Raw genomic sequence first — 13,410 nt, forward strand, 5'->3', positions numbered from 1 at the left:
AGGGTGGAGAGAAATGTTTGCCGTTTTTTAATATGATATCTGAGTGAAAGTGACTAACAAAATCAACGGGGGGCCCCCTCAACGGGGGGCCCCCTCAATGGGGGGCCCCCTAATTCCACCATGATTACTTCAAGTGTAGATAGATGGAGTTTTGGCCTGCCTAGTGACATCACCAGGTGACAAATACATGATTAGACCAATAAGAAAGAGAGTTCCAAACCTCTCTGCCCAATAACAGCTAGTTTTCAGTTGTACCCTCCCCACTCAGACCACTCCCAGACAGCACTAGCAAAAATTATTGTTTGAGAAAATTGCTCTTTGCGAAGAAACCATTTTTTGTGTCTTTTTGACCATTTAAATGTATATCTATTTATATATTTAATCACAGTAAGGTACTTAATTGTTACCCAGAAAGGATTTGATATTGTGATAAAAACAGCTGCAATGAACCTTTAAATATACATTTAGATTATTAAAAAATATATATCTAAAAACACGTCTATATGTTGAGGATTACACCCTACTTTGTGGTGCGAGCCATCGGTTGAAACACAACGTGCTCTTGAATAAAACCTTCAGACCACTGCAATTTGAATTGAATTGAAATCTTATTACTACCACAAAGATGGCCGCCGGTCCTGCCCACCATCGAATGTCAACATAAATGGCCATGTCTATTGATTTACCTAGGGTATAGACATTAACGGGTACAGACATCACCTGATACTGTTAACCAGACAGATACTGTTAACCACACAGATACTGTGTGTTAACCAGACAGATACTGTTAACCAGACAGATACTGTGTGTTAACCAGACAGATACTGTTAACCAGACAGATACTGTTAACCAGACAGATACTGTGTGTTAACCAGACAGATACTGTTAACCAGACAGATACTGTTAACCAGACAGATACTGTGTTTTAACCAAACAGATACTGTTAACCAGACAGATACTGTTAACCAGACAGATACTGTTAACCAGACAGACACTGTTAACCAGACAGATACTGTGTGTTAACCAGACAGATACTGTGTGTTAACCAGACAGATACTGTGTGTTAACCAGACAGATACTGTTAACCAGACAGATACTGTTAACCAGACAGATACTGTTAACCAGACAGATACTGTGTGTTAACCAGACAGATACTGTTAACCAGACAGATACTGTTAACCACACGGATACTGTTAACCAGACAGATACTGTGTGTTAACCAGACAGATACTGTGTGTTAACCAGACAGATACTGTTAACCAGACAGATACTGTTAACCAGACAGACACTGTTAACCAGACAGATACTGTGTGTTAACCAGACAGATACTGTGTGTTAACCAGACAGATACTGTGTGTTAACCAGACAGATACTGTTAACCAGACAGATACTGTTAACCAGACAGATACTGTTAACCAGACAGATACTGTGTGTTAACCAGACAGATACTGTTAACCAGACAGATACTGTTAACCACACGGATACTGTTAACCAGACAGATACTGTGTGTTAACCAGACAGATACTGTTAACCAGACAGATACTGTTAACCAGACAGATACTGTTAACCAGACAGATACTATTAACCAGACAGATACTGTTAACCACACGGATACTGTTAACCACACAGATACTGTTAACCAGACAGATACTGTGTGTTAACCAGACAGATACTGTTAACCAGACAGATACTGTTAACCAGACAGATACTGTTAACCAGACAGATACTGTTAACCACACAGATACTGTTAAGCAGACAGATACTGTGTGTTAGCCGATGGCCACATGACGGGACTCTTGCATTGGTTATTTGTTGTCTTGAAGAATATCCATCAGACACCATTTTACTGAGTAATGAGCTCACTTGAACATTGTGTGTGTGTGTGTGTGTGTGTGTGTGTGTGTGTGTGTGTGTGTGTGTGTGTGTGTGTGTGTGTGTGTGTGTGTGTGTGTGTGTGTGTGTGTGTGTGTAGACAGTCAAGCCTAAGGAAGGCTGGCAGGTGTACAGCTCGGCCCAGGATACAGAGGGGAGGTGTATCTGTACAGTGGTGGCTCCTGAACAGAACCTCTGCTCCAGAGACGCCAAGGAGGGACAACTCCGTCAGCTACTGGAGAAGGTTCTAGATACACACACACACACACACACACACACACATTATGAACCAACGTCACTAGCATTACTCTCTATCTATGATATTAATCTATGAAATATGGGCCTTTAATGTATTCTGTCTGTATAGCAGGCCAGGGGGTTTCTCTATCTTCTTCACTGTGGTCCAGTGTGGTAAAGTTAACACTAATGTACAAACATGCCTTAGGGCAGTTTCAACCAGGCCATTTCAGGATCCCATCATTGGAATCAGAGGAGTGTGGATAATGTAGCTCAGAGTTCTAGTTTGATGTAGTGGTGATTTTGTTGGTTCTTTTTTGTAGAAGTCAAACACAATGGAGCATTGTAACTAACTGTAACTAACTGTTGGTTGAACTTGGTCCAGACCCGTTCCACACCAACTGATGAGCTATAAATATAAACATAAATTAAATACACTTCAAATTAAACCCACCACTGTTGTCCCTATCTTTTAAAAATAAATCAACCTTAATTTTTTTTTTATTGACAAAAGAAAACCAAAACAGTAGTCAAAACATTTTAATCTTGTTGGTGCAGAAAAACAATGTTGTGTCTTCTTCTTCTCTTTTGTTAAGGTGCAGAACAACTAATGTGATGCCTCTTCTTCTCTTTCGTTAAGGTGCACCTTAACGAACAACTAATATCACATTACATGTTCTGGACCTTAACGAAAGAGAAGAAGAAGAGGCATCACATTAGTTGTTCTGCACTTTAACGAAAGAGAAGAAGAAGAGGCATCACATTAGTTGTTCTGCACCTTAACAAAAGAGAAGAAGAAGAGGCATCACATTAGTTGTTCTGCACCTTAACGAAAGAGAAGAAGAGGCATCACATGAGTGGTTCTGCACCTTAACGAAAGAGAAGAAGAAGAGGCCTCTTCTCTTTCGTTAAGGTGCAGAACAACTAATGGGATGCCTCTTCTTCTTCTCTTTCGTTAAGGTGTAGAACAACTAATGGGATGCCTCTTCTTCTTCTCTTTCGTTAAGGTGTAGAACAACTAATGGGATGCCTCTTCTTCTTCTCTTTCGTTAAGGTGTAGAACCACTCATGTGATGCCTCTTCTTCTTTTCTTGTCCTGTAGGTCCAGAACATGTCCCAGTCAATCGAGGTGCTGAACCTGCGGACTCAGAGAGACTTCCAGTACATCATGAGGATGGAAGGCCAGTTCAAAGAGCTAAGGTCAAAGTTCAGACAGATAGAGACCAACAAGAAGACACAGGTCAACAGAAACTTCCAGGTAAGTCTGTTTGATAGGAAAATTACAGGAACATTTGCAGGGACATACAATACAATGCTAATGCTAATGATTGTTGTTCCGGGAAGCTAATGATTGATGTTCCGGGAAGCTAATGATTGATGTTCCAGTATGATAATGATTGATGTTCCGGGATGCTAATGATGAATGTTCCAGGATTCTAGAGATTGATGTTCCAGGAAGCTAATGATTGATGTTCCGGGAAGCTAATGATCGATGTTCAGGGAAGCTAATGATTGTTATTCCGGGAAGCTAATGATTGATGTTCCGGGAAGCTAATGATTGATGTTCGGGAAGCTAATGATTGTTGTTCCGGGAAGCTAATGATTGATGTTCCGGGAAGCTAATGATTGATGTTCCAGTATGATAATGATTGATGTTCCGGAATGCTAATGATGAATGTTCCAGGATTCTAGAGATTGATGTTCCAGGAAGCTAATGATTGATGTTCCGGGAAGCTAATGATCGATGTTCAGGGAAGCTAATGATTGTTATTCCGGGAAGCTAATGATTGATGTTCCGGGAAGCTAATGATTGATGTTCCGGGAAGCTAATGATTGATGTTCCGGGAAGCTAATGATTGTTGTTCCGGGAAGCTAATGATTGATGTTCCGGGAAGCTAATGATTGATGTTCCAGTATGATAATGATTGATGTTCCGGAATGCTAATGATGAATGTTCCAGGATTCTAGAGATTGATGTTCCAGGAAGCTAATGATTGATGTTCCGGGAAGCTAATGATCGATGTTCAGGGAAGCTAATGATTGTTATTCCGGGAAGCTAATGATTGATGTTCCGGGAAGCTAATGATTGATGTTCCGGGAAGCTAATGATTGATGTTCCAGGATACTAATGATTGATGTTCCAGTATGATAATGATTGATGTTCCGGAATGCTAATGAAGAATGTTCCAGGATGCTAATGATTGATGTTCCAGTATGATAATGATTGATGTTCCGGAATGCTAATGAAGAATGTTCCAGGATACTAATGATTGATGTTCCAGTATGATAATGATTGATGTTCCGGAATGCTAATGAAGAATGTTCCAGGATACTAATGATTGATGTTCCAGTATGATAATGATTGATGTTCCGGAATGCTAATGATGAATGTTCCAGGATGCTAATGATTGATGTTCCAGTATGATAATGATTGATGTTCCGGAATGCTAATGATGAATGTTCCAGGATGCTAATGATTGATGTTCCAGTATGATAATGACTGATGTACCTGGATGATAATGATTGATGTTCCATGCAACATTTTGTCCGCTGGGCTTGTGTTTGTCCTTCCACAGGAGTTGAACTGTATTGAATTGAACCCTATGTTTCCCTCCCTATAGGAGTTGAAGGGTAAGATGGATGCCCTACAGCCTCTGATCCCTGTGTTGGAACAGTACAAGACAGATGCCCAGCTCATCTCCCAGTTTAAACAGGAGATCAGGAACCTCTCCATGGTGCTCACAGCCATCCAGGAGGAGATAGGAACCTATGACTACGAGGAACTACAACAGAGGGTCCTGAATCTGGAGAGCAGGCTACGCAACTGCATGAGCAAACTCAGTGAGTCACAAGCAAACACACGGACAGACACACCAGTGGTGTTCAGGATTAGTGATGTTAGTGACGTTCAGGATTTTTTTTTTTGAGCATGGTTTCTATTATAGCATATTGGATGACTGTCATTCATATTCTATTTACCAAGCTCAATGTTACAGCGATCGGTTTAGGCTACTACAGTGGCTTGCTGTCACGTTCTGACCTTAGTTATTTTGTTATGTCTTTGTTTAGTATAGTCAGGGCGTGAATTGGGTGGGTTGTCTATGTTCCTTTTTCTATGTTTTGGGATTTCTGTGTTTGGCCTGGTATGGTTCTCAATCAGAGGCAGCTAGCTGTCTATCGTTGTCCCTGATTGAGAACCATACTTAGGTAGCCTGGTTTCACTTTTGAGTTGTGGGTGATTATTTTCCGTGTAAGTGTTTGTTACACGGGACTGTTTTGTTTGTTTCCCTTTGTTATGTTGTAGTGTTCAGTTTTTTTCATATTAAAATGGACACTTACCACGCTGCAAATTGGTCCGATATCTCTTACTCCTCGTCAGAAGAAGAGGACGAGCGTTACACTTGCAAAAGTATTCACCCCCCTTGGCATTTTTCCTATTTTGTTGCCTTACAACCTGGAATTAAAATTGATTTTAGGGTGGGGGGGGGGGATCATTTGATTTACACAACATGCCTACAACTTTGAAGATGCAAAATATTTAGTATTGTGAAACAAACAAGAAATAGGACACAAAAAAAACGGAAAACTTGAGCGTGCATAACTATGTGAATTCAAATAGACTTCATTACAAAAAAGAAGCAAAGCCGAGCAATACCAAGAAGAGGAAGAACTAAATCTCCATTCTCAGTGCTCTGCTTTTATACAGTTTTACCCTCATCGTCACTCCACTTTATGAATCTTGTTGTCTTGCTTAGTTTCCATTATCTTATTGGCTCAGACATTGGGGCATAGATTCTATTGGACACTCCTACTGCAGGTCTAATGGTGCCTAATAACTGATTAGCTGATGTTCCTATCCAAAGGTCTTCACAAGTTCAGGCCGATGTTGTCTATGTATGATTTAACCCGCGCGTTTCCAGTAGCCTTCACAAGATCAGATATGGCCCAGGCCAGTCACATCTTGTGTTGGTCTACCTTGCCTCATCCACACGGATTCTGCTCAGATATGGCCCAGGCCAGTCACATCTTGTGTTGGTCTACCTTGCCTCATCCACACGGATTCTGCTCAGATATGGCCCAGGCCAGTCACATCTTGTGTTGGTCTACCTTGCCTCATCCACACGGATTCTGCTCAGATATGGCCCAGGCCAGTCACATCTTGTGTTGCTCTACCTTGCCTCATCCACACGGATTCTGCTCAGATATGGCCCAGGCCAGTCACATCTTGTGTTGGTCTACCTTACGGATTCTGCTTACGTTCTATTTGTTTTTACATGTTTACATGGTGGTGGCAGCATCATGCTGTGCGGATGTTTTTCCATCAGCAGGGACTGGGAGACCTGTCAGAATTGAAGGAAAAGAGGGAAACCTGTTCCAGTCTTCTAGAGATTTGAGACGGAGGTTCACCTTCCAGCAGGACAATGACCTTAAGCACACTGCTAAAGCAACACTCGAGTGGTTTAAGGGGAAACATTTAAATGTCTTGGAATGGCCCAGACCTCAATCCAACTGAGAATCTGTGGTATGACTTAAAGATCGCTGTACACCAGTGGAACCCATCCAACTTGAAGGAGCTGGAGCAGTGATGCCTTGAAGAATGGGCAAAAATCCCATTGGCTGGATGTGCCAATCTTATAGAGACATATCCCAAGAGATTTGCAGATGTAATTGCTGCAAAAGGTGGTTCTACAAAGTATTGACTTTGGAGGGGTGAATAGTTATGCATGGTCAAGTTTTCTGTTTTTTTTAATGTTATTTCTTGTTTGTAAATATTTTTCAACTTCAAAGTGGTAGGCATGTTGTGTAAATCAAATGATACACCCCCCCCAAAAAAAAATATATTTTAATTACAGGTTGTAAGGCAACAAAATAGGAAAAATGCCAAGGGGATGAATACTTTTGCAAGCCACTGTACATGTGGAGGTCTGAAAACTGATCAACTTTGATGTTGGAGTGAACTGTGACGGTCTCTTTAAAGGTATCTCGCTTTTTGATCCGAATCTAAGCAGGTACTGGAAATGTATTAAGGGAAACACACAATGTTACATTTTTGATGTACTTTAGTGTATCAGATAGGCTCGTTAGTGAGATGGAGCTGTGTGACCTAGGGTACATCCCAAATGGCACCCTATTCCCTATATAGTGCACTAGTTTTGACCAGAGCCCTATGGCACCCTATTCCCTATATAGTGCACTAGTTTTGACCAGAGCCCTATGGCACCCTATTCCCTATATAGTGCACTAGTTTTGACCAGAGCCCTATGGCACCCTATTCCCTATATAGTGCACTGGTTTTGACCAGAGCCCTATGGCACCCTATTCCCTATATAGTGCACTAGTTTTGACCAGAGCCCTATGGCACCCTATTCCCTATATAGTGCACTAGTTTTGACCAGAGCCCTATGGCACCCTATTCCCTATATAGTGCACTAGTTTTGACCAGAGCCCTATGGCACCCTATTCCCTATATAGTGCACTAGTTTTGACCAGAGCCCTATGGCACCCTATTCCCTATATAGTGCACTAGTTTTGACCAGAGCCCTATGGCACCCTATTCCCTATATAGTGCACTAGTTTTGACCAGAGCCCTATGGCACCCTATTCCCTATATAGTGCACTAGTTTTGACCAGAGCCCTATGGCACCCTATTCCCTATATAGTGCACTGGTTTTGACCAGAGCCCTATGGCACCCTATTCCCTATATAGTGCACTAGTTTTGACCAGAGCCCTATGGCACCCTATTCCCTATATAGTGCACTAGTTTTGACCAGAGCCCTATGGCACCCTATTCCCTATATAGTGCACTGGTTTTGACCAGAGCCCTATGGCACCCTATTCCCTATATAGTGCACTAGTTTTGACCAGAGCCCTATGGCACCCTATTCCCTATATAGTGCACTGGTTTTGACCAGAGCCCTATGGCACCCTATTCCCTATATAGTGCACTAGTTTTGACCAGAGCCCTATGGCACCCTATTCCCTATATAGTGCACTGGTTTTGACCAGAGCCCTATGGCACCCTATTCCCTATATAGTGCACTAGTTTTGACCAGAGCCCTATGGCACCCTATTCCCTATTTAGTGCACTAGTTTAGACCAGAGCCCTATGGCACCCTATTCCCTATATAGTGCACTAGTTTTGACCAGAGCCCTATGGCACCCTATTCCCTATATAGTGCACTAGTTTAGACCAGAGCCCTATGACACCCTATTCCCTATATAGTGCACTAGTTTAGACCAGAGCCCTATGGCACCCTATTCCCTATATAGTGCACTAGTTTTGACCAGAGCCCTATGGCACCCTATTCCCTATATAGTGCACTAGTTTAGACCAGAGCCCTATGACACCCTATTCCCTATATAGTGCACTGGTTTTGACCAGAGCCCTATGGCACCCTATTCCCTATATAGTGCACTAGTTTTGACCAGAGCCCTATGGCACACTATTCCCTATATAGTGCACTAGTTTTGACCAGAGCCCTATGACACCCTATTCCCTATATAGTGCACTAGTTTTGACCAGAGCACTATGGCACCCTATTCCCTATATAGTGCACTAGTTTTGACCAGAGCCCTATGGCACACTATTCCCTATATAGTGCACTAGTTTTGACCAGAGCCCTATGACACCCTATTCCCTATATAGTGCACTAGTTTTGACCAGAGCCCTATGGCACACTATTCCCTATATAGTGCACTAGTTTTGACCAGAGCCCTATGGCACCCTATTCCCTATATAGTGCACTGGTTTTGACCAGAGCCCTATGGCACCCTATTCCCTATATAGTGCACTGGTTTTGACCAGAGCCCTATGGCACCCTATTCCCTATATAGTGCACTAGTTTTGACCAGAGCCCTATGACACCCTATTCCCTATATAGTGCACTAGTTTTGACCAGAGCCCTATGACACCCTATTCCCTATATAGTGCACTAGTTTTGACCAGAGCCCTATGACACCCTATTCCCTATATAGTGCACTAGTTTTGACCAGAGCCCTATGACACCCTATTCCCTATATAGTGCACTAGTTTTGACCAGAGCCCTATGGCACCCTATTCCCTATATAGTGCACTAGTTTTGACCAGAGCCCTATGACACCCTATTCCCTATATAGTGCACTAGTTTTGACCAGAGCCCTATGGCACCCTATTCCCTATATAGTGCACTAGTTTTGACCAGAGCCCTATGACACCCTATTCCCTATATAGTGCACTAGTTTTGACCAGAGCCCTATGGGAATAAGGAATAACGTTCCATTGAGGATGTACTCTAGGTCACAGATTAACTAGATAACAGGTGGAGTGTTCCAGTGGTCAGAGGCATGAAATTAGCTGTTAAGAACTAACACAGTCAGGGGAAATCTAATCTGAGGTGGTATGTGTGTGTGTGTGTGTGTGTGTGTGTGTGTGTGTGTGTGTGTGTGTGTGTGTGTGTGTGTGTGTGTGTGTGTGTGTGTGTGTGTGTGTGTGTGTGAACAGCATGCGGTAAACTGATGAAGATCACTGGACCTGTGACAGTGAAGACCTCTGGTACACGGTTTGGAGCTTGGATGACTGATCCACAGGCCTCCCCTAGAAACAACCGGGTGAGTGGAGGGAGGACAGACCGACAGGCAGAGACAGATAGTTTCTCAGACCAGGGGGTTTGATCTAAACACAGACACAAGTATGATACCTCAGTTTCAAGGGTGTTTATTTAAACCAAAAAACAAAATAAATCCGGTTTCCTCCAGGAGACCTCTTCCGGGTTACCACCTTCTGGCCCCCGGGGAATGCTGTCTCCTCTGGGGTAGAACTCCGAGCCCCTTGGTTCTAGCAGACCGTGAGGACGTATATCCGGTAGCAACCTCTCACCTCTTCCAACCTCACCCTTGTGCTGACCTCCTGGCAGCTTTATGGGCCCCTAGATTATTCTCGAGCCTCAATCAGCCTCGACGACACTCCCCCTGGTGGCTAAAGTGCCAAAATTCAGTATTTTGACCCTCCGTCAACCCTGTGTCACTTCTAGGAATATTTAACCCACTTAATCCCAAAATGTATCACAAGTTTGCACCATCATTGTAAAACCCTAGTTATTTTGTTTCTTTGACAAAGTCATTTCTAAAGATAATAGTGATTAATTCCCTAATTTTATGGTCAACACTTTTGCGTGAACTGAATTCTCCTCTTCATATGGTAAAACTATTTCTTTACAGAATATTTTTTTCTAAAGAAACATCTAATAGTCAAATAATCGATTTCAAGCAGGTGTGCTGGTTTCACTCTTTTTGTCCCTTGTCCGGTGTTTTGTGGTGGAAAAACAGAGTGGAACGAGCACTACACGTCAACCCTGTTACTAATAGATAGACAGACTAGAAATTGTTGAAATTCGGTATAAAATAGTTACAGGACACTTACTTCAACAGGATTGGTGGAACGACCCATGTGCCATGTTGTGACTAATGTACGTACAGAGTAGACCGTTAAATTGCTAATGTTCTCTTGTACTTGTGTTCCAACCCAGGTCTGGTACATGGATAGCTACACCAACAACAAGATCGTCAAAGAGTACAAGTCCATAGCAGACTTTGTTTCCGGGGCCGAGTCTCTAACCTACAACCTGCCGTTCAAGTGGGCCGGGACCGACCACGTGGTGTACAACGGCTCTCTGTACTACAACAAGGTCCAGAGCAACATCGTGGTGTGTTACCGCTTCGAGACGGGCCGCGTGGTAACCCAGAGAGCTCTGGAGAACGCCGGCTTCCACAACGTCTACCCTTACACCTGGGGAGGCTACTCTGACATAGACCTCATGGCCGACGAGCTGGGTCTGTGGGCCGTCTACGCCACCAATCAGAACGCAGGAAACATCGTCATCAGCCAGCTCAACCCCGACACGCTGCAGGTCCTCGGAACCTGGAACACGGAATATTCCAAACGGAACGCGGGGGAGTCCTTTATGATCTGCGGAACACTCTACATCACTAACTCTCACCTGACTGGTGCTAAGGTCTACTACTCGTACTCCACCAAGACCTCCAGCTATGAGTACACAGACATCCCCTTCCATAACCAGTACTTCCACATGTCCATGTTGGACTACAACGCCAGGGACCGGGCGCTGTACGGCTGGAACAATGGACACCAGGTTCTGTTCAACGTCACGTTGTTCCACATCATCAACACAGAGGACGATTCCTGAGGAGGAAGAACCTCTGGAACACTGATTAACATTCCTGGTGTTCCGGTGTTCCGTCAGTCATTGTGGGAGTTCTGTTGTTGGTTCTCTAAATGGTATTTTTTGCTCTCTTCTTTTGACAATCCATCTTCGGATCTATTGGCTTCCCTTTCAAATTTCTAATGCAAGAATTACTAAAGATGTTGGCCTCCGAACTCTAAACTGTCTCCCAATGTCATGACAGAGTCATGATATTCTCTGGTAGTCCTACCTAGCAACCCCAATTTTCAATCATCTGGCCCTCTAACGATGACATCATGCACCGACAGTCTTCCTCATTTTCCTCTCTTTTGACACAAGCCTTTATTTTCACTTTATCCCTTTCCTTTCAGCTACTGGACTCTATGAGAGATTGTCTGGGCTTGGTAACATGCCTCTGATTGGCTGGGCTTGGGTAACATGCCTCTGATTGGCTGGGCTTGGGTAACATGCCTCTGATTGGCTGAGCTTGGGTAACATGCCTCTGATTGGCTGGGCTTGGGTAACATGCCTCTGATAGGCTGGGCTTAGGTAACATGCCTCTGATTGGCTGGGCTTGGGTAACATGCCTCTGATTGTCTGGGCTTGGTAACATGCCTCTGATTGGCTGGGCTTGGGTAACATGCCTCTGATTGGCTGGGCTTGGGGAACATGCCTCTGATTGGCTGGGCTTGGGTAACATGCCTCTGATTGGCTGGGCTTGGGTAACATCCCTCTGATTGGCTGGGCTTGGGTAACATGCCTCTGATTGGCTGGGCTGGGTAACATGCCTCTGATTGGGTGGGCTTCGGTAACATGCATCTGATTGGCTGGGCTTGGGTAATATGCCTCTGATTGGGTGGGCTTCGGTAACATGCGTCTGATTGGCTGGGCTTGGGTAACATGCCTCTGATTGGGTGGGCTTGGGTAACATGCCTCTGATTGGGTGGGCTTGAGTAACATGCCTCTGATTGGGTGGGCTTGGGTAACATGCCTCTGATTGGGTAACTTAGCTTTTGTATCCATTGCAACAGTATCAATATGAGTATGCCTTATTCAGTGCAGTCTGTTCTGTAAGTCCATAGGATAACAGGTGTTCTGTCCTGCATGAATGTCTATGATAGCATGTCTAGCTCTCCGTGGCTTGCATCCCAAATGGCACCCTAGGTCCCAAAGGGCTCTGGTCAAAAGTAGCACACTATATAGGGAGTAGGATTTCATTTTGGATGCAACCTATGGCTGTCCTGATAGCATCGAAACTCTGTCTGTGGACTCTCTCGGCAACCATCTCTCTTTCCCACTGTAACACAATTAATGACTATTGTCTGATTATACTGTATATGGATGAGCAGGAAAATACACATTTATATACACAATTAGTGCTACATTATGGAAATAAAATGATTATTGTTTTTGATGAAGTATTGATTTGCTCCGAACTTTAGTTTGTGTTGGAACTACAGCGATGTAGTATCTTTATTTTGTAACTTGATGAGGAATCGATTGTATGTGATAACACATTACGCTAACAGTGATCTCTACGGGCCCTATTCAGACCTAAGATAAGTAGACTTTTAATACGGACTTAAGTCAAACATTTGACCTTAAAGACGGAATGCGCCGAACGGGGAAACAGCGCCACTGGCCGTCTGCTAAAAAAAAATGTACAGTACATATTGTGTTGTTCTATCGCACGTACAATGGTGTCAGAAAAATGGTGTCAGAAGATGGTGTCAGAGAAATGGTGTCAGATAAATGGTGTCAGAGAATTGGTGTCAGAGAAATGGTGTCAGAGAAATGGTGTCATAGAAATGGTGTCAGAGAAATGGTGTCAGATGAATGGTGTCAGAGAAATGGTGTCAGAGCAATGGTGTCAGAGAAATGGTGTCAGAAAAATGATGCCAGAGCAATGATGTCAGAAAAATTATGTCAGAGCAATGATGTCAGAGAAATTATGTCAGAGCAATGATGTCAGAGCAATGATGTCAGAGAAATGATGTCAGAGGGTAAAAAAAACAGTGTTGGTTGCGGTAACGTCTTTGTTGTTGTAATATCTACAACGGACGTGGCAGTTACACCATTAAGGAGTCCAGCTTTAATTCCATGTTTCAATGACTTAAGTCC

General features: G+C 43.4%; 1 protein-coding gene across 1 annotated transcript in view; it reads left to right on the top strand.

The window, feature by feature from the left end:
- LOC110509131 (noelin-3) overlaps positions 1–12,710 on the top strand; it is a 14,930-nt gene extending 2,220 nt beyond the window's left edge. Inside the window, exons 2-6 of the mRNA XM_036966728.1 lie at positions 1,973–2,116; positions 3,212–3,367; positions 4,731–4,950; positions 9,591–9,697; positions 10,615–12,710. Of these exons, the coding sequence (XP_036822623.1) occupies positions 1,973–2,116; positions 3,212–3,367; positions 4,731–4,950; positions 9,591–9,697; positions 10,615–11,292 (1,305 nt within the window). The 3' untranslated portion in view covers positions 11,293–12,710. The remainder of the gene's footprint in view (positions 1–1,972; positions 2,117–3,211; positions 3,368–4,730; positions 4,951–9,590; positions 9,698–10,614) is intronic.
- The last annotated feature ends 700 nt before the right edge of the window (positions 12,711–13,410 follow it).

The sequence above is a fragment of the Oncorhynchus mykiss genome, chromosome 28 (genome assembly GCF_013265735.2).
Source record: "Oncorhynchus mykiss isolate Arlee chromosome 28, USDA_OmykA_1.1, whole genome shotgun sequence".
NCBI classification, from domain to species: Eukaryota; Metazoa; Chordata; class Actinopteri; order Salmoniformes; family Salmonidae; genus Oncorhynchus; species Oncorhynchus mykiss.